The sequence below is a fragment of the Ambystoma mexicanum genome, chromosome 6p, assembly GCF_040938575.1.
Source record: "Ambystoma mexicanum isolate Mex_15411 chromosome 6p, UKY_AmexF1_1, whole genome shotgun sequence".
In the NCBI taxonomy this organism is placed as follows: Eukaryota; Metazoa; Chordata; class Amphibia; order Caudata; family Ambystomatidae; genus Ambystoma; species Ambystoma mexicanum.
The window spans coordinates 298,938,089-298,960,152 of NC_090935.1; the positions used below are offsets into that span (position 1 = coordinate 298,938,089).

Consider the following 22,064-nt stretch of genomic DNA (forward strand, 5'->3'; position numbering starts at 1 on the left):
TTCCACTTATGACCGTAACACTTGAGAGTCAAGGACGCCCTGGCCTTTGCAAGAACCTCTCTGCAGTCAGCCGGGATATCGTACCCTCCAAACTCTAGTGCTGCAGGAGCCAGGCCTGCAAGTTCAGCGACTGTGGGTCGTGATGGAGAATGGCGCCTCCTTCTCTTGAGAGAAGATCCACGTCCGCCGGCAGCTTGACTGGTGGGGACGTTGACAAGTCCAGAAGGTCCGGGAACCAGATCTGCCTCGGCCACACCGGTGCGACGAGGATCATCCTGCACCTGGACCTCTTGAGCTGGTTGATGAGGCGGAGCAGCAATGGCAACGGAGGGAACGTGTATAGAAACAGGCCGTCCCAAGGGAACGAGAAAGCATCGCCCATGCTCCTCGGCTGAGGGAACCTGCTGGCGAACCTCTGGCACTTGGAGTTCGTCGCCGTCGCGAACCGATCGATCTGGGGTTTGCCCCATCGTTGGAAGAGTCGATCCACTTGGTCCTGGCGCAGTTCCCAATCGTGGCACGATCGCAGCTCCCTGCTGAGTGAGTCCACTATGGTGTTTTTTTATTCCTGCCAGGTGAAAGGGAACCAGAAACATCCCCTGGGCGACCGCCCAGCGCCACAGATCCTGGGCCTCCTTGGATAGGGCTGGGGATCTGGTGCCTCCTTGCTTCCGTATATAGAACATCGTGGTGGTGTTGTTAGTGAAGATCCTCACCACTTTGCCCTTGAGGGACGGAAGGAACGACTTGAGAGCCCAGAACACTGCTCGGAGCTCCAGAATGTTGATGTGAGAGACCTCTCCTCCGGGAGCCAAAGGCCTCTTGCGTGGACGTCTCTGATGTGGCCCCCCCCAACCCTCCAGAGAGGCGTCTGTTGTCACCGTCTCCTGAAACGTCAGGATTTGAAATTCTGTGCCTGTCGTGAGGTGAGCACGGATGCCCCACCATAAGATCGCCCGACGGAACTCCTCGTCGTGAGGGATCCTGTGCTCGGAACAGTCCCTCGCTTGGAGCCAGCGGGCGTCGAGAAACTCCTGTAGCGGACGCATCCGAAGTCTGCAAAGTGGTACAAGGTAGATGCATGAGGACATCATCGCGAGGAGGGACTTGATGGACCTCACCCTGGCCATGTCCGTGGCCAGCAGGTGGCGCACCTTGCCCAGGATGGTCTTGGTCCTCTCCTCTGAAGGGGATGCCAATTGCCCCACTGTATCAGCTTCGCCCCCAGAAACAGTGCCATCTGCGATGGAACCAGGTGGGATTTGGGGTAGTTGATTGTGAACCCCAGCTCCGTGAGCAACCGGACGGTCCTCGCTGTGTGTTCGACGGCGAGTTCCCTTGTCCTTGCCCGGATTAGCTAGTCGTCCAGGTAGGGGTAAACATGGATCCCCTGCAGACGCAGCCGCGCCGCCACTGGTGCCAGGCACTTGGTGAAAACCCTGGGTGCAGACTTTAAACGGAACGTTAGGGCCCTGAATTGGTAGTGGCGTTCCTGAACCACGAACCGGAGGAACTTCCTGTGCCTTTTTAGAATAGGGATGTGGAAGTAAGCATCCTCCAGGTCCAAAGACGATAGGAAGTCGCCTTTCTCCAGCTGTCCCAGCACGTGCTGGAGGGTGACCATCCTGAATTTCTGCGCCATTGATGTACTTGTTTAAGCGACGCAGGTCCAGGATGGGGCGCCAACCGCCTGTCTTCTTCTTGACGAGGAAGTACCTTGAGTACACTCCGGAGCCCCGGGGACGAGCTCGATGGCACCTTTCTTGAGCATCGCCTTTACCCCCAACAGTAGTTGAGGGACGTGATTCTCCTTCCTGGCCACGGGAGGAATGCGAGGGCACTTCTTTTGGAATTCCATCTAGTGCCCGTTGGCCAGGGTGTCCAACACCCAACAGTCGGTGGAGATGGACTCCCACGCGCTGACGAACTTCGTCAGCCGGCCTCCCACCGGGGTGCTTCGGTGGGGGCCCGACAACACGGCTGGGTCAGTCTTGCTTGGAGGAGGCCTTGCCGCCTTGGCCTCCTTGGCGACAACGGCGGGATCCCCCTTGCTTGCTGCGACCTCTGTAGGCCTCCTGGGAAGAGGAGCGGGCTGCCTGGCGGTAAGTGGAGGAGCCACCGCTGGATCCTTTGGAGGCACCCCGTCTGCCTCTGGAGCTCCGAAAGGGCTGCCGCTGTTGAAGCACCCCCAGGGCCCGGGCCGTCTCCGAGTCGGTCTTGATGGCCTGTAGAGACTCATCCACCGCCTTACCAAAAAGGTTGTTGCCGTCGAACGGCATGTCCAACACCCTGGTCTGGACGTCCTGGCGAAAGTCTGTCGCCTTGAGCCATCCTCGTCGTCGGAGGCAAACTCTGTTGCCCAGTTGGCGAAATCCGGTATCGGCAATGTCTGTTGCCACCGTTATGGCGTGATCCGACGCCACCTCGCCTTCCTGCAGAATTTCTAGGGCCTCCACTCTTTTGTCATCAGGCAGGAAGTCTAGCAGGGGAGCTATCTTGAACCAGAGCTCCCTGTCGTAGCGGGCCACGATCGCTAAGGCATTGGCCGCCTTAATCGTTGTCGCCGCCGACGAGATGACTCGTCGTCCCATAGAGTCCAACTTCTTGCCCTCGCTGTCCGGCGGGGAGGTGGAAGTTGAAGCCGCCGCACCCGCTGCCTTCTTCTTAGCCGCTGCCGAGACGACAGAGTACGGCGTGGGCTGGGCCCTCAGGCAGAAGGGGGTGGCATCTGGGACTCGGTACTTATTCTCGTACCTGTCGCTCTAGGCTGGTGTCGTGGAAGGGTTCTTGAGGACAGCAAGCCCCTCCTCCCAGATGTCGTCGAGTAAAGGCACCGCGAGGACTGTCTTCCTCTTGGCCTCTCGTCGTTGGTACAGAAACCCCTCCTTTTTCTGTTCTTCAGGGCAGAGCCGGAAGAGCTCGGGTGCCCTGGTTATCATGGCATGGAAAGAGCCAATGTCGCCGGCTGGAGACGCCCGCGGGGGTGGATGGGGGGATAGGGGGGGATGGGGTGAGATGACGGGATGTCTGCTGTGTAATCGCCGCCGTCATCGTCCATCCCCGTCGCCGTATCCTCTCTAGGGTCCGGCGAGGGGGATGCGAGGTCCACCGGTCTCGCAGGAACGAAGGGCGGAGCGGGGTGGACTCTCCTCCGCTTGTTCGGAGGGCTTCCTGACGGGCCTGGTTCTGGATCCTCCGTCGGGGTCCGTGGTAATCTCGTCCTTATCTCAGTGCATAAGGATTAGATTGCCAACAAAATGGCCGCCAAGCTATCCTGGGGCTCGGGCAATGGCTGCGATGGACGGCATGGCCGTTCCACTGGGCCCTGTTCGTCGTCGCTATCTTCGATCACGTCAGCAGGGACCGCCCCCTGGGATCGAACCTTCTCGAACCTCTCGTTGAGGCGTATGAACCTCTCGTTGAGGCGTATGAACCTCTCGTTGAGGGCCAAGGACCTCTCGTTGAGGGCCAAGGACCTCTTGTTGAGGGCCTTCTCAGTTTCCACCAGTTCCTCCTCAGAGGCTGATTCCGAGTCTGTAATGTCTACCGGCCCCCGCCTCTTTCAGCCGGGGGCTTCACGGGGGTCTTAGCGATGGGCTGGAAAGAGGAATCCCTCCGCGGTGGCAGGGATACTCTGGGCCCGGCGGGCGTTTCCACAGGCATAGTCTCAGCTGGCTTCGACAGGGTCGCAGCGACCACTTCGGTAGAGGCCTTTGCCGGGTGGATAAAAGCCCTCACCACCTTAGGTGCGTCCTGGGCCTTCGCCTTGGGGGGAGGGTCAGCGCCTCGCTCCCCCTTCGAGATCGACTGGGTCCGCTCCAACGGCCTACCCGGGTTCTCGGACTTCGTCTTCTCCGAACCAGCGCACTGGCTTGTGGTCGAACGTGCCGGGGAAGTAGCGCCCTGCTTGTCAACCGAAGAGCCCGACCTTTCGGCGCTCCCGGTGCCCGCGGACTTGCAGTGCTTGGCCTTCTGTTGGGCCCCCGTCGCCGGGGTGCCCTCACAGGACTTAGAAGCCCGCTCAGACTTCTTCCTCGCCTTCTCACCTGCTGTGCCCTTCTTCAGCCAAGCGGCGAGAACGACGATCTTGTTTGGTCCGTTCCGAAAGGTTCTTGCAGCACGCACAGTCTTTCTCCACGTGCGTCTTGTCCTCGTGGAGGCAGTAGAGACATTGCAAATGCTCGTCCTCCTTGAAAATGTTCTGTAATACGCATCCAGGGCAGCACCTGAGCAGCTTGGATCCGGGCGTCGAGCTTCCCTTGTCCTGGGCCATGTCCGCTGAGGTAGGCCGCAGATCTTCCGAAAACCTCCAAGAAGTATAAACTCGACGAAAACTTCACCCTTGAGGGGCATAGTAGAATTCCGAAACGGGTCCCCGTTATCGGAAGTAGAAACGGTAGAGCTTGAGGCTCGATTAAACCGAAAAAATTAGAAAATCTCCTGAAAAAGCGTGAAAACGCAGTAAAAAACTCGAGAGCTAAACACGAGGACTCCCAACACTTGAGCGTGCGGTAAAAATCTGAGGATGGCTGCCAGAGGCGGGGCTTAAAGAGATGGCAGTCATTGGCTGGGGGCAGTATGACCCAGAGATCAGTGATTGGTTACTACTAAGAAAGACAGATCAGAAACGAAACTGATACTGATTTTTTCTTTACCGAGGATTCCCAGCCTGACGACGGGGAATATTCATGAGCATGTGAATCCATGCCAGACCCCAAGCTGGAGAATAATGTGATGTTCCTTCCTTTGCAGTCTTTATGGGGGGAAAATGTGTGCCGTCTCGTTTGTGACCTTTAGGATTGAGGTAAAATAATACTACTGATTCTATTTGTGGGTTTTACTACTTGTTAAAGTGATCACATCCCGGGCAAATGTCTTGCCTCATCCACGTCAGCTTAAGACAAATATTGGATTGCTTAGAACTAAATAAACTGGACAACAGTAGGTAATTCAATTCTATATCAAATAAAAAACAAGCGAGAGGAAATGGAGATTTAGTGAATGGCCAAGTTGTTACTTTGAAACCAGAAGATACTGATCAGAATATGTGTTTCCCAACTTCAACAGATTGGTTTGATCTTGGGAAAATCCCTTTTATGTTGCCAAATGTTTGTTTTTCCCACGTGAAAATGAAATATATTCAAGAACATTAAAGCAACTGTAACTTCTCCATATTTTACATTTCTTAGGCTGAAGCAGCCTACATTTACCCATCTGTAACCGGCTAGAAGCAAGTACAGGCACATGCAGAGTAACTCTGGTCATTTAAACAATTGTTAGCAAGGCTGTCACTTGTTTATTTGAATACATTTGCTTGCAGTGTAGCTTTTCTCACACCAGGCCTGTACATGTTGACACACTTTGAACCAGAGATGACCAGCATAACATATTCCCAAACATGAGTGAAATTTCCCCGGTACCAATTCTCTGGCTTAGCCATATTCTGGATACCTGGGTACAGCCCTTCACCCAAACTATAAACCTCAGCAAAATATACATAAACACCTTAATTTAACTCTATGCCATGCCCTGCGTCAAAGTGCTACACGGTTATGTTATGCTACGCCCCGTCATGTTTTAAGATGCAGAAACATGCCGTGTAATGTCTTGTTCTGCTGAGATCAAGACATTCTTTTCCGAAAGCGAAATGCATGTCAACTAGAATCTGAGTGCTATTGTATGTGCTCATTCACTCCTTTCGGGAGGGGTAGGGGAGATATGATAGTGGTTTCCTTTTATATTAGCTGGTTCCGTCATGTTATATTAGGTTGAGGTTTCATTATAGCGTTTCTCTTTAAATGTCTAATTGTAATGCACCTTTGAAGCAGCCATAAAACAGAAGGTAGAAACCACCTAAACAAGAAGAACAATACAACAAAAAACCAGAAGGGTTGACCTGGAAATCTAATCTGTTAACTAGACCATACACACCTGTTTGGGATCACATTTGCATGATGCCCTCTTTTAACAGGACACAGTAAGTGCAGCCTAGGGTGAGAAGGCTTTTCATAAGGCTGAATTAGGTAAATTAACTCCCATAAGCACTCAGCCTAAGAGGATTCCTTACTCACACCCCAATATAACCACTACCTTATGGGCTTTAGCAGGACTCTGGAACCTCCAGGAAGGCTGGACTGGGGCTTCTACCTTCAAAGAAGTTGTGGTCAAAATTCCCATCCTCAGTTAAATGTGCCCATATTTCCTTCCAGCTGTCCCATCTATAGAATGTGACTGTTTGTGGCAGTTTCAGGACTTAGGAGAATAAGTAGAGGGGCCTTGCAAGCTGTGTTTTCTTGGGCATTGTTTCTAAATGCCTCGGCTCACTATGACAGTGTGGAAGGCTCAAATGTCTGACTGCGGCTAAGCCAGGGACAGGCTTTGTGTCCCTAAGCACATTGCACACATGCCTAGGGCTTTGGTGACATAAATGAGAAAACAAAACAAAAAATTAGGTATTTCTGCTCTCTTTTTGGAGAGCCTTCGCAAATAAGACTTTTGATTTCTGACATTCAACACCTCCCAAATGTTGTCGGGGGGCCTAGGAAAGTAAGTAGAAGGATATTCTGTCTGTGTTTTCTTGGTAATGGCTTCCACATGCCTAAGCTCAACATGCAGCGAGTACATTTTAGACCTACTCCCTGGTGCAGCAAGCACCTCTTCTACAGCTATCTCTCCTTTTGGCACTGTACCCCATAGTATACAGTTGAGTCCTACAATAAATCTGATCCAATTGTACACCTACTTTCTCCACTTTTTCCTTCTGATGCCTTCCTGAGCATCTTATTTATCTCTTGCCCTCATCCCAGATATATATCCAATGTTGCTTCTCCCTACCAATACTGAATGTTCTATCATACTTCTCCTTTACCTCTCTGACATGCAAAAGTGCTTTGATGCCATAAACTATAGCAGAAGTCGCTATACAAATGCAGAATAACAGAACATCAAAAGCAGAATCACCAATGCCCTGATAAAGGGCCTTCATCAAACACATTACACAAAACGAACCAGTAGTACACAGAATACTTAGTGTTTTCTGGTAAGATCTACCTAATGAAGCAACACTGCAATCTAAAGAGGTGTTGTAGGAAATCACACCTCCACACAGGCCAAAGCAAATACAGGAGTAATCAGAGGTAATACACAAGCCTGCACAAAGGCAATAAATGCCTTCCAACAAGCTTGAACGAGAAAAACAGAACCATCCAAATAGTGTTCATAGTCTACAAGGAAACAGCGATGCGGCAGCAGAGCAATACCACCTCTGTAGAGTCCTTATTAACAAGCAGATTACAATCATTACACCCAACAACTTGATATCAGGACCATCTATCAACATATCCTCTGGAAAAGCCTCTTGCTATTTACCATTCATCGGGTTTGCTCCCGATCTTAAAGATATTTTCTTTTAAGAAGGCTTCCCTCAATATAGAGTGGATTTGGGTGTGCAGGTTTTAGATGCCTTCATCGGAGGCCATTAACGGCCGAGCAAGAACCTCACCATTAATATATAAATTGAAAACAAATGTAAAAACTGAGATTCTTACAAACTACAGGACCATATACGGCCTACGGAACTACAAATATCGCATGCAGATTTATTCAATGACCAGTCCTCCGATTTACCTCTTTAAATCTAGACAACTTAAGGGTATCACATCACTGAAACAGAAAACATGAACTTTCCCACGTATGCGGACAACTGCCTGATTGATCTAAATATTCACAAAGAATCTGTGGACCATCACAGTTTGGTGTCCTGCCTAAAACGCGCAGTGGTAAATGACAAAACTGGGTTTGCCTAAATAGATCAGACCGATATATTGCTCGATTGGATAGTTGTGCCACCTTCTACCCCCTTTCTTCGGCATTACTCATTGGCACCACCTGTCATGCTACAACTAATAGCATGCAATCTGTGTGTAGAGTCCAACAGTGAGATACTCCTCCATTCCAATTTATGCACAGAATCTGATGTTACCACCATCACAAATGACCTAATCAGAAAAAAAAAAATTCTCACTCTGCTAGATGTCTGCGTGTCCTTGACTGCTCCGCTCTGTAGGACTGGGCAATACAGAAAGAATCTCCCACGGCAGGAATGCAGGTCTCTAGATACAGCTGCGATGACTGGGTCAGGTATGCTTCTTCTCCAAAATAGTCCAGTTTGAACAATGTTGAGCCTCCTTCAACTTGGGTCTGAACCAACGTTGGTGGGGTCACCTAAAACAAATATAATTTAAGATGTAACATGTACCATCGGTAGACTACATATACTCCATAATCAGTATGGCTAGTTGCCATGAATTTCAATTTAGGTTTGAGGACACACAATGAGTCCAATACTCCTGTAAAAACATTAGCTCAGCATGTTAGACACTTAAACATAATTGCTTGATTGTTGGCGATGAATATTAGAAGGAGGATTAGAGAGAAGGGGAGAATATAGTGGTACTGTGATGAAATGCCCATGCTCTGCATGGGTGCAGGGATAAGTAGTGGCTAAACTGCTTTCTCAACCTCACACTACTACCAAACAAGCATTGATCTTCAAGGGGACGTTAACTCAAAAATAGCATTGTCCCGATCGTTCGGGCATGTATACTGTAATCGATCTTAAAACATTTTCTTATACATCATACCTTAGTTTTCGTCAATTTTACACATGAAGCAGCTGCGGCAGTGCCTGAGGGCAAAGAGGCAACTGCTTGCGCGGCCTTGGCACCTCGAGTACCTTGTTTTCCACCTCTGGCACTCCTACGGTTGCCCCTTTGACTAGCAGTTCCTCTCAATTTACTAAAGGACGAGTAATATCGAAAGGAACCTCCCCTCCATTGCTGTCCCCTAGGACGAAAAGGCAGAGGTTGGCGGACTTATATATGTATGTGTCACTTGAGCAGTGTTCCAGGCCTTTAGCGCTCGCCTCCTTCACATCCATCGCACTCCCTCCGCAGTCTCAATGGTAGTTCACACCTATGAGAGTGCGCTCGCAAGGGGCTGTGTGGATGCGAACACTCAAGGTGCCAAACACCATTTACACCTCAAACGGATCTTCTGCACGGTGACCATTGTTCACATGGCATCCCCAGACCTGGTGTCTCCAGCCTTCCCTTTCAAGACCCGTCCCCGCAATCAATGCAAGTGTGGCCTTAAGTAGTGTTCCGGACCTTTAGCGCTCGCCTCATCCAGCTTTACTCCCATAAGTGATGAAGCTATATTAACATGGTCATACAAGTTACCTTTCGTCTGGAAAATTCATTATTTTAACGATCATGTTGTCCCAAATAGCAAGGTAATCGACTCATATGGAGCTGCAGAAATGTCACGAAGATTAAGTACCTTCATTAATTATCAAGGCACTTTTCTTCTTCAGTGTCTAAGACGGAATCATTGGGATCTCTCTCGCCTGATGTTTTCTTATCCAAGCTACTGAAACTTGATTCTGGACCTCACAAATCTTACAAATATAAAATCAATAAATTCAATATACTAATACATCAGGCTAAGAAAACCCTTTGCAACAAATGTTCTGTAATCAATAAGGATCCTATATGCTCTCAGACAGAAAAAAGCCAATTGAAAGTGCACGCTTCTACTAAAAATAAAAATTGGCTTTAGGCCCATACGTTTTCTATGGCAAATGCAAGTTGGAAGTTTCTATTCGAAATTGATTGATTTATAGAGCGCTTTACACCAAGGCGCTGTACAATGGAACAACAAAATACAAGAAACCAACACCACTTAACAATGGGAGCAACATTTACATCTTGAATCATTCAACAAAATAGTGCAAAGAGCAATTGACTGAGGGGGGTAGAAAGGGGAGAGAGAAGAGGTGGGGGGGAGTAGGAGTTGGACAGGGCGAGGGAAAATGGAAGAGAGAGGAGTAGGAGAGGGTAGAGAGGAATCAGGTGAGAGGGGAAGTTTTCAAGGAGGAGAGTGGAGGAGGAGGGATTTAAGGGAAGTGTGAAATGAGGCGAAGGTCGTGGTAGAGCGGATTGTGAGAGGGAGTGAGTTCCAGTGCAGAGGTGCAAGGAGTTGGAATGAGCGGAAACGGGAGGAAGCGCAGGGGGAAGGAGGAACAGTGAGGAGGAAATGGTCAGCGGAGCGAAGGGGGCGGGATGGGGAGTAGAAGGAGAGAAGGGAGGAGAGATAAGGAGGAGCAAGACCATGGAGGGATTTGAAGACAATTCTTAAGAACCATGAGGAAAATATATTTTGGGCCATGGTTAGAACACACCAATGCAAAATCCAACGAGTTATGCCCTATAAGCGAATATGAATGGATAATGGCCATAAGGGAACTTTACTTTGCCACTGAGGGTTACCAATATATAGAGTTCACCTATTTGCCTGGTTCTCACTTTTTGGAGGAATTTGACTGGGACGATATTACTTTAAGTATTAAAGCCTTAAAATATTCTCATGCACTTGGCCCAAATACCCTAGCCAATGCTGTCCTAAAGGAAAACCCATTGTCTTTGGCAACCGTATTAGAGCATCTCTTTCAGAAAATATTAAAAGAAAGGCAAATTCCAGATAGTAAGCGGAGGTCCATTTTGATTCCTGTACACAAAAAGGTTGAACGTTCTAACCCTTTAAATTACTGTCTATTAGCAATGTTAGACGTTAGTCAAAAAATATTTGTTACTATACTGTTGAAAGAATTAACCAAAAAGGCAATAGATGCAAGATTGTTATCCCCGTTTCAAACAGGCTTTCGCAAGGGTCATGCTACAGTACATAATATCTTCAGTTTCTCATTTCTGCATGCAAAGGCAGGTCTAACGACATGCTTTATTTATGCTTTATTGATTTTGGTAAGGCGTTTCACTCAGTATCAAGGTCTTTACTTTGGACGAAGTTGAGAATTTGGGGCATTGATTCTTCCTTATTATATTTTCTTGTCAACCTTTATACAGACAACACAGTAGTGGTTCGCATGAACCTGGGAGGTGAAATTACTTCAGAAATATCTGCTTACTAAGGTGTAAAACAGGGATGTCTTTTAGCTCCCCTTCTTTACAATTTAGATTTTCGCAACATGGATCTAGCTATAAAGTCTGCTCTTAATTTCCGTCCTCGTATTGGCATGGTGTCAGTTCCGTGGATAGGCTATGCTGAAGACACAATCTTGATGGATCGCACGGCATTAGGGCTTCAGCGCTTCTTAGATGCATTATCAGCGTTTGCTAAGGCAAATAACCTTAAAGTAAATGTTTAAAAAACAAAAGACTTAATCATTGGAGGTAAAACCAAGAAAAGCCATAGATAAAACTCCTTTAGAAATAGTCGATAGATGCATATTCCCGGGATTTCCGATTTGCGACCCCCCAAACACCCCCAAGATTCTTATGGCCGCTATATATGCCGTAAAACACTGAATAAATGGCTTATACTTAAGCGCTGCATACTTGAGCTGGGTGGGAACAATACTGAGGGATTAATACCCATTTATTGCAAAAGCATAATTCCAGGGCTTTTGCATGGACTCCTCCTTCCTGCAAACATGTTGACCTGGATGGATCGACTGGAGGGCAAGATATTGCCATCTATCCTGGGAGTCCCTCAATCTGTCCCAGTTGAGGCCCGTAGTTGCGAGTTAGGCATTCCCACCCTACGTTCATCCTGACTTGTACAGCATAGCAATCTTTAGATCGTTCTCCTTCAAAAGCAGCAAACTGAGAAATTACCTTACCGTAATGTTCTCTCTATGGATTGCTTTTCTCCCGCAGATTCGTCATCTTGATAGACTCCCAAAGCAGTAAGTTAAAGGAGGAGGGCAGAAAGGATTACACAAGCAGGTTCTGCAGAACCACTCTGCCAAAACGTGCATCAGCTCCACGTGCCACGTCCAAAGCATAACACTTTGTGAAAGTATGTAATGAAGACCATGTGACAGCACAGTAAAAGTGTCCCAAACAGGGACCCTCCACCCCCCGTTGAAGGACGTGGAAGCAGAGAATCCCCTGGTGGAATGATGGGCCCAGATACCCGGTGGGACTTCTTTTCCCGCCAACTGATAGCACTCCAAGATGCATAAAATGATCCAACGTGAGATGGTTTGTTTAGTAATCGCAAAACCTTTGCGGGAAAGAGAATGGGTGACGAATAACTGATCCGTCTTCCTGAACTTGGGTGTGCGGGCAACATAAAAACTCAAGGCACTTTTAGGTTGAAGAAGGTGAAAGCGCTCTTCCTCAGAGGGCTGAGGAGGAGGGTAGAAACCAGCAAGTCAATAGACTGAACAGTGAAATTCCAAAACAACCTTCGTAAGGAACCCTGGTCTGACCTTAAGAGATGCCTTCTCTCACTAACCCTCCTGGCCGATGTGAAGGCCGACTTAAGGGACAACAACCTAAGTGAACAAAAATGCATAAGCTCAAACAGAGCTGCCATAAGAAAGGTGAGAACGAGGTTAAGGTCCCAATCCGGAACAAAGGGAGTTGGCAGGAATTTGTTGAGAATGCCCTTTAGGAATTGAGCCACGACCGGTATTGACCCCGGGGACATTTTAAACACAGAAAGGGCCGCCAAATACCCCTTGACTGTTCCATCACTGTTGTGGGGGGCCAAGAGAGGAGGTCAACCTTGCGCTCCCTACACCACGCCTCACATCTTCACCACCTGCACGCATACAGAGATCTTGTAGATGGTCTGTGTGCAGCCAGCAACACCTCAAGAACTTTCTCAGAGAGGTCCCAGTCATCATACCTCATCCGCTCAAAGCCACGCATGTAGGTTGAGGGAATCCGGGGCCAGGTGCAGTATCCGACCCTCCAACTGGGTGAGGAGATCCAGCTGCCGAGGCAACCGGTGAGATGGACAGATGCAAGTGGTCAGAGTACCACGTCCTCCTTGCCCAATCCGGAGCGATCAAGATCATGGTCGCCCGAAACCTCTTCAACCTCCTGAGAATCCACGGAATGACTGGGATCGGAGGGAACGGGTAATGGAGAGGGAATGTTCAATCCACCAGAAACACATCCCCCCCCAGTGCGCCGTTCCCTGGGAATTCCCTCGAGCAAAACTGTCCACACTTCCTGTTGGCTTCCGTGGCAAACAGATGCGCTGCTGGGGTACCCCAGAGAGCAAAGACCTCTTCCAGGACTTCCTGGCACACTTCTCACACGTGTGAGACCGTGCTCTGCCTGCTCAGAGCATCCGCCAAACTGTTCTCAGTCTGCGCCAGATGAACTGCCGAGACCTAGATTTGATTATCTAGCAACCAGAACTACAGTTGCATCGCTTCTGTGCAGAGGGGATGGGAATGCACTCCACCTTACTTGTTTAGGTAGTGCATGGCCACTGTGTTGTCTGTCAGAATCAGAACATGCTTCCCCTTGAGCGATGGAGCGGATGCTCAACTGCAAATCCTTCAAGGGCGCATCCGTAACTCCTCGGGTCTGAGGCCAAGCAGGCCAGAAGGGTTCCCCCACCATAAGATTCCTGCGCTTGTCCCACCAGTCGAGTTTGCAAACTACCTGGCTGAACACCCTGAGAGGATCCCAGAGTGCTCCCAGATACTGAGACCACTGGTCTTGTAGGAGCCACTGAATGGATCTCATGCACAGTCTGGCCTCTGGCACCAGAAAAATGCAGCAGGCCATGTGACCCAAAAATCAGAGAAATGAAGCCGCTGGTAAGGTGGCGTGGTACCAGAACAACCGGACCATCTGTTGTATGTTGTCGGCTCTCTCCCCGGGAGGGAAGGCATTCCCTGCCCTATTGTCTATGACTGGCCCGATGAACTGGAGCCTTTAGACTTAAGTTCAGGGAGAAAGCAGCCTCTGCAGTAGCAGTAGCAGACAGGTGTCTTCCAGATTAGTCCAGATTAGTCAAAACCTGTCCCGCCGAATTCCCCTGGATCAGCCAGTCACCCAGGTAAGGGAATATGGCAACTGCCGCCATGAGCATGGTGAAAACCCTTGGAGCAGAAGTCAACCCAAAGGGCAGCACTTTGAACTGATAAGTGCTTGTCCCCAATGAGGAACCGCAGGACTTTCCAGGGCTTCTGATGTATGGACACATTGTAATTGGTTATTTATAACAAGCTTAATAGGCAGAGGTTTAAAGTGCGGACCCAGGCCTCGAACCAGTTTTGCTCTGCATCGTCTTGCTTCCAAGGCGAGTGTGTTGCCCCTGAGCTATCCTCCTGAGACGAGGCATCCTGCAGGTCTATAGACGCCAGCCAGTCATGAAGCTCGAGAGCCTGGAGAATTTCTCTCAACGTCACCATCCTGAATTTGTCTTTTATCAGGAACTTGTATAGAGCCCTGAGATCCAGAATGGGACCGAGACCTGCTCCTTATTTGGTTACCAGGAATACCAGCCTAACCCTCTCTGAGTGGGAGGCACCTCTTCCACTGCACCCTTCGACAACAGGGCTCTCAGTTCTGTTTGGAGCTCCTATCCCGGTTGGATCGGTGAAGACGGGGGTCTGTCCAGAGGTTTTCTTAAAAAGAGCAGACAATAACCCCACCGAATTACCTGCAGGGCCACAGCATCGGAAGTTACCTCCTGCCACTTGGACCAATGCCATGCCAATTGTCCACCAACCGGTACGTTGTGGGAAGGGACAATTAAAAAAGCTAATAACCTCACTGTAACCAAGACAACTTCATGCCCTTGGGCCATTAGCACGCTTTACAAATCCAAATAAATAATCTTCGAAGGCGCTGTCGCACCAGCCGCAGCGACTGTGTGCTGGCCCTTAGAAGCTCCAACGGGTTAGCTATGGCCTGATTGAAGGGCATGTTGTGCTTAATACCCGGGACCTCATCCAGGATATCTGTAAGGTCATACCCTTGATGGGGAATGGCAGATGACTGGAGGCCGAGGGTGTCAACCACTTTCTCCACTAATGTCCTAAATTTGACATGAGAGTGAGTTTAGGGTTGTTTTTGTTGCAACAAGGTTTGGAGATGTGTCCAACCCACTGGCATGTTGAAGGACCTGAGCAAGTGCCATCAAATTGTCTCGGTCCTCGAATTAGTTGGCGCCGCCTGAACCCACGAAGATGGGGGTCGACCTCTTTGCACTCCTCTGTGGTGTAAATCAACCGCATTGAGTCGAAAAAGCTTGTCCGTGATAGCAGTTGAAAGGCGCCGACGTAGCTAAGTCGAGAACTTCTCCTTCGGCTCCATAGCTCTGGAAGCCGAGGCAGAGGGCTTAGTCGCTTGGAGTGGAGCCCCAGAGGCTGGATTGGGTACCAGCGCTGATGGCTCTGACGGGCGCCGTAGGAGAGGCTTCTAGAGCGTGATTTTCAAGTCTCGTGGGGCACGGAGCTTGAAAGCTCAGTCAGCGCCGAAGGCATAGACTTCCTGGCAAGCATGTAGTCGGGGGTACTGAGCGCCACTTTTGCTGCCAAGGTCTGCTAGTAGGGAGTGGGAGTTGTGCCGCCTGTTGTCGAAACATTTCAAGCATTTCATTTTAAACTAATCCAACTCTTCGCGAGTGGTAGGTCCCTTAGAGGGCTTACCTCACTCCGAGGAAGAATCCAATTCCCGCCGATGGTTGTGTTCCGTGAGGAAGAGGATGAGGAATGGCTTCTGGAGTGGGACCCCTTGTTTTCTTGCGGTGGCAACCCTCGTCGTGACGAGTGGGCTCCGCAACCTCAGACGACTGGACGAGAGACCGCATCAGAGACTTCAGTGACGGTCGGCCCAGGGCCAGCTCACCAGCTCTGGCTCGCAGGGACTTGGGTGCATCTTGGCGCACAACGCGCAGGCCTTGTTGTCTTGAGTGGAACCCAAACACCATAAACAGATGGCGTGTGGGTCTGTCACTGACATTTTGGCCTCGCAATCGGAGCACCGCTTGAAACCCGACATCCGGTGCAAAGACATGTCGAGGTTAATGAAAAAAAACTTTGTGAAAACCTTGAGTGAAACTCGAGTAGGTTCCCTATGCAGCGTGCGAGGGCGCAGAAAAAAAGTTACTGAGACGGGGCGTAGTGACGTGGTATATGTATGGCGCCTGACATCACTTCCCAAGCAAATGATCGACCACCGCGCAAGATGGATCGAAAGCCGAGCTGAGGCCCACTATTCCCCCTGTGGAGAAATTTACAAGCATTAGAGCTGGACAATGGATATCTATCAAGATGAGGAATCTGCGGGAGAAAAGCAATCCACTGAAACTCTGTTTAGTTACTTGGCCGAGCAACATGCATTGAATAGTAAAAATGTATTTTGAGTGCAATTTAGGACAACAGTATCAATATTTCTAGGACAGCTTAATCTATCTATTGAATAACTGAAATCAAATCTTAATAGGACGATTATTTAAAAAAAGAAAGTCAGAGATTTTGATAATCATAATATTGACAGGCTTACCAAACTGAAATTAAAAGTTACATACAGCATGCAGGGCTTCCGATACAATGTTCTGTGCTCCTAACTCACCAAACCATGTTCAATGCAATTAAGAAGATGTATTATCTACCTACGGTTGAATATACTACCTACATTCGAACATACTGGGCAATGGGATAATGTCTCTCTGGCAGAAGAATCCTCTCGCCATCTTCTTAACGAATCCATAAGGTTGAAATCTTATTATTTTAAAAGCTATTCTCACTTTAGCTCTACACACGATGCAACAGAGGGTGACCAGTTCTGGAGCACCTTTTATGGAGCAAATTAGTTGCATTCACTGTTGCTGCATTTCACATATGGAGTGAAGCCTTACCTTTGATCACTGTTTTATGAATCTATTATGTGGGTGACAACATCCTTAAACTATTTTAGTGATATTAACTGAGCATCAATTGTACATTATTAGTGGATTTTATATAATATTGAGAAAAGTGGAACAAACCACATTATTGTAATGGTAAACTTATAAAGTATATATTTATTATTCACTGTGGCACCTTTCGTTTCTATACAATTTCAATCATCGTTTTAGATATTGATATGTAAAAATAGAAAGCATCATTTGAAGTGTCGCCCCTCGTACAATAACTTGCTGGCTAATCACCTTGTTCTGCCCGCTGTAAATGCTTTCTAGTCTTGTAACGTTACACCTGAATGTACTCGGGTGCCTAGTGATCAGGGGGATGGCACCATCAGGCAAGGGATTCTGCGTGGCCCAACTGAAAGATGCCATTACTTTTCACCTATCCTAGCCAGCCCTTTAGCGCCATGGTCTGAATGCATGGCTTTAAACAACAAGCAAGTTCAAATCCCTGACTCTTCAGGGAGCCTTGCTCAAGAAGTCACTGCGGCGCCAGCCTGCTCGATGCAACGTAGGGAAGTTTCTTCATCCCTCACTGCTTGCTCAAGTTTGCCTCCCTCAACCTCATTTTTGAAACCTTTATCCTGCGACCATGGAAAGAAGGTTTTTGGAAATCTTGTAAAATTCGAGTAAATAAAGGCTGCAAGCCCGTTTTTTTAATAGATCTCGACTGCTAGACCTTTGGAAACCGATTTCAGGTCTCTCATCCATTTCCAGTGAGGACATTCTGCGAGCCGAACTGGTTTAGCACTTCGAACTGTGCCTTCATTGAGTGTGCTTCCCCTACCGTGCCCTCCCTACTCTTCTTGTGCTCGGATATGTTGCTTAACTGGTGCTTATGGTCTGGTCAGCAATTAATAAGGGCCCCCAAAGTGGGTAACCCCAGGTGAACTTTGCATACTTCATCCGTCTAGAAGTGTGCTGTCAACCTTGTGCCCAGGAGGCCCAACCTGTTGCCAGTGGGCGAAAGCTCCTCATTTTATTATTGCATGTTTAGTGGCTTTACAGGTTGGGCGAGGGAGCCTGTCATGACCTATAGAAATTCACATGACACCAAGACTGACTGTATTTCAACTCTCAGTGGGGTGGCAAGTGATTCTAATTCTGCTATAATAATTCCAATTCCTTTGGTGGAACATCATGAATTTAAACTGTTTCTTGAACCATATGGAATACTTGGAGTGGCTGGACTTAGTGCGCTCCCATGAGCTGATAGCCATACAGGAGACATGGTCGATTGTGGCCCATGACATTCAGGGGTTTTACTCTTTCTATATACCAGCTGTAAAAGGGAAGAAAGGGCGCCCCAGTGTTTTTGCTGATTTTATGGAAATCCACATGCATTGCTCAGATGAGTCGCAGCTTCTGTGCATTAATGTGTATAACCGCCAAGACACCCCTGCTAATAATTCTCTAGTGCTACCGATGGAGGAAAGAATAACTAGATTGACGGAAAGTCACATGGGCCTGTCTATGGGGATTTAAACCTTGAATTCGAGCCACTCGATGTAATGGCAAGGCTCCAGGAGGATGAGCACCTTAGATGGCGTGTGGGTGAATTGGTGGCAGACCAACCTAGGTTGATTCATAGATTTGCATGTGAAGCAGCAAGTGTGTTCATATTGCTGGGCCTTATGGCATGTAATGGAAGATTCCAAAGTGATAGGCCAGCGAGCAAGACCTATGGTATGCTTTCTAAATGTAGTTTGATAGACTACTCTTTGGTAAATGTGGAAGCTTGGGGTCATCTGCAGGACTTTAAGGTGTTGGAGGCCGGAAAGTGACCACAATCCTATCGTAGCTTTGGTTAGTGGGTCACTCTTTGGCGCAAAAAGGGGAGGGCCCTAGGTGAGAAGCCTTTTCAATGGAGTCACAAGGTGAAGCAAGGCACCCTGTTAAGTGGCATGCGTTGGACCTTGAGATGAAAGTACTAGGCATGTATGCAACCATCTTGCACTTTGAGTCTTTTTATTCTAGCAAGGTGCTTAATGTGGATCATCTGTTACCAATTTATGAAAGTATTGCAAGCTCCCTGGGAAACAGTTTGAACAAGCCTCTGTCGATTACTGGCCGTGCAGCAATAAAAGTGTCGATTAAACAAGCCAGGCGATCCCAGGGAACTGGGCACAGGGGCCCTGGTGGAAGCAATGGCTCAATATCGTAAACTACTTGGGGGAATAAAAGGCGGAATATTCTGGCCAACTTTGGGACAACCTCTTCCTGTTGGCCAAGTCTGGGGATGCTACTGGGGATGCTAGAGGTCGCTGCCATTATTGTTGAGGTTCGGAAAGGTTGGGAGCATAGTCTGATACAGGACACTTAAGGCGGTTTGGGTCTCCCATTTTGGAAATGTATATACGGGTTCAGTGTATCAAATGGTTTGGGAATTAATGTCCCCTCTTACAGGCCAGGAAGAGTTGGTGACCGCCCCATTGGTACTGTCTATGCAGGACATTGAGGCAGCCTTATTGAAGCAAGGTTGGAGAAAGCCCCTGGTCCAGATCGGATTCCCATCAACTAGTTGAGGCAGGAGATGACTATATGGCTTCCTTTCCTGATGCCCTGTTGGTGGTGAACAAGGTTCCTTACTCTTGGACTCCAGCAATCTTTGTCCCCATATTTAAGGAGGGTGGTAGGGATTGTCTGGCTAATTACCGGCCCATCTCACTCCTTGATGCAGGGGGGGAAAGGGGGGTGTTTGCTAAAGCGGTGTTGTGTCGCCTGGAGGCCTGGTGCCTGGTTGTGGGGGCAGTACAACATCGCCAGGCTGGCTTTCAGCGCAATGTCAGCACGGTTGACCATGTCCTGCGGCTCTCCCTGATATTGCAGAAATATGCTGTATTGAAGTCTATGAAGATCTATGTGGTCTTTGTTGATCTGAGGACTGCTTTTGACAACATACCAAGGGTAGGCCTGTGGGCCATATTATCAAATTTGGGTTTGCCGATAGACATTTTAAGTGCGATCCAGTCACTATATAATAACAACAGAGCAGTTATCAGGTATTCATCGGAGGGTCAAGTCACTTCCAGAGTAAATAAATTGAGGCTGGAGTCAGGCTGGGTTGTGTTCTTGCCCCAATTTTGTTTTGCCTCTATTTAAACAGAGTTATTGACTTGTGACAGATGCCCAATCATTGGCATTGGAGAAAATTCCTATCCTCCCATTTGCCGATGATGTGGTTTTACTCTCTTTGACCCCATCTGTGCTGCGGAAGCAATTGGTAATCTCCGAGGGGATTTGACTGGACAATGGACTCGAAATTAATTTGCAGAAAACCCAGTCCATGGTGTTTGCTAAACCGCAGGCTAAGAAACCTCCCTGCCTGAAAGTGGGCTTGTTGCATGTTTTGACTAACTGGGGGTTAGCCTGATGGCTAATTGTGCTTGGAGTGACCAGGTGTGGCGGGCAGGACTAAAGTTGACCAATTGTGCAGCTATATCTAGATTTATACAGAGCCATGGGACTGGTCCAGTTAGTGTAATTCTGCCAATTTATAAGAGCAAGGCAGGCAGCCCTTTATGGGGCAGAAGTGTGAGACATTTGTAATTTAATTAGTCTTTAGGTAGTGGAGCAGAAATGTTTTCTATCGGTCCTGGGGCTCTCTGTGAATGCACCAAATGTTCCGGTATTGTGGGATTTCGGCTTTTTGAGCATCAGCTTCATTTCTTGGATGAAGTCCGTGTTCCTCTGAGTTAGGCTGTGGTGCACTATACGAGAGCGGGCAGAGATATATTAACCTGCCCAGGAGGTTCAAGTCTGCCATGGTACAGGGCCATACGTGGCGAGTTGATCGCAGTGGTGTTGGAGAGCTACTGGTTGCAGCCTGATTCTATTCCAGGAAATGTTAAAGTATTACCTAGGAAGGCCCTTAGGGATAGATGGGAGAGAGATTCTAGAGTGAAGCTTGTGTCCTCAGTCAGTTTAGTTCCCTACTTATCTTGGAAACCAGTTCCGGGTTTTGAATGCTACCTTCATAGTATGCCGACTAAACAAACGAGGGCTTTGTCCATGAAGACTAGTTTTGGTATCCTGCCTCTTGCCATCCAAAAATACATTTGGAATGCGTCCAATTTGGCTGCTAGTCCATTCTGCCCTAGTGAAGCTGAAAGTACTTTCCATATTGTTTTGTTCTGTGCAGCGTATATGTACGCTAGGAGGAAATATCGTCTACCTTTAGCCAAGCTTTTCAATGTTAAGAAACAATGCCTCAATGGCATATATTTGTCCGGCTGGTGACCCTGATGTGCTGTACAGTATGGGGCATTTCCTGCTGTTGGCATGGAGGAAGCGTCTTAAGCATATTACTGCAGCAGGGACTGATCTATGAGCAGTGTGTGCAATTAGTTATTTTATATTTTTAAGGCGTTTCAGTTGTATCTTTTGTGTATTTTTTTATTTTATCAAAAATGTATTTTTTATCTGCATTTTATTGTTATTTTGTATGTAGCTTTTATGACATTATTAGTATAAATAAAGGAAAGAAAGAAAAAAATGTATTAACATTTGTGTAAAAGGATTGCTTGTAACCAATAAACACAATTAAAACATTTTTTTTAAAAAGAAATCCTCTAAACCCTAAACGAGTCCCACAGGAACCCATAATGGAGAATAATGTTACCTCCCTGCTATTCGTAATATGGCGGATTGACAGCTAAAACAAGTGTCAATAACGGCAAGCAAGTTTGGCAGAATTACCATAGACTTCATTAACTTGTGATATGGTCTATACTCTTTACATCGGTCCAAGGATGGTCTACCATGGCAATTTTCCACAACTGTAGAAGTGCAGGAAATTGGAAGGGCACCCAATGCACAGGGTGTTGGAGAAACATGCATACAAACTATGTGCGCAAGGTAGTTAAAAATGAATAAGGTATATAACTTAAGGAGATATTGACACACATAATTTATGATAATTTAAGACATTTGAATAAAGCAACATTAGTTGCCCAAGTCACTCATTCATTTTACTCACTTCAAAGTATCCTCGGTCAAAGAAATGGTCCCTGAAGCACTGCACAACTGTGGAGCGGATTTTCAGAATTTTGGACATGTTCTCCCCACGTATCATCATGTAACGGTTGTTGAGCTGCACATCTACATCAGATTCTTCATTGATTAAGTTATCTGCCCCTCCAGCAGGAGCCAGACCAATGAGTTCCCAAAAGTCACAAAGCAGTTCATGACCACCTGGAGCCTAAAATAATTTTAAAACAATATACAAACCACATTATAGAACATGACGTAATACAGATAAGAGGTATCGCGCCCGCTGCTGCTGCAGCAGACCACAGTATTTTTTAGCATAAAAAACAAATCTG

At 47.8% G+C, this 22,064-nt stretch overlaps 1 protein-coding gene across 1 annotated transcript in view; it reads right to left on the bottom strand.

The window, feature by feature from the left end:
- LOC138511395 (asparagine--tRNA ligase, cytoplasmic) overlaps nucleotides 1-22,064 on the bottom strand; it is a 344,053-nt gene that overhangs the window by 61,733 nt on the left and 260,256 nt on the right. The window contains exons 9-10 of the mRNA XM_069627042.1: nucleotides 21,719-21,940; nucleotides 8,024-8,223 (exon numbers count right to left, since the gene is read on the bottom strand). Coding sequence (XP_069483143.1) covers nucleotides 8,024-8,223; nucleotides 21,719-21,940 — 422 coding nt within the window. The remainder of the gene's footprint in view (nucleotides 1-8,023; nucleotides 8,224-21,718; nucleotides 21,941-22,064) is intronic.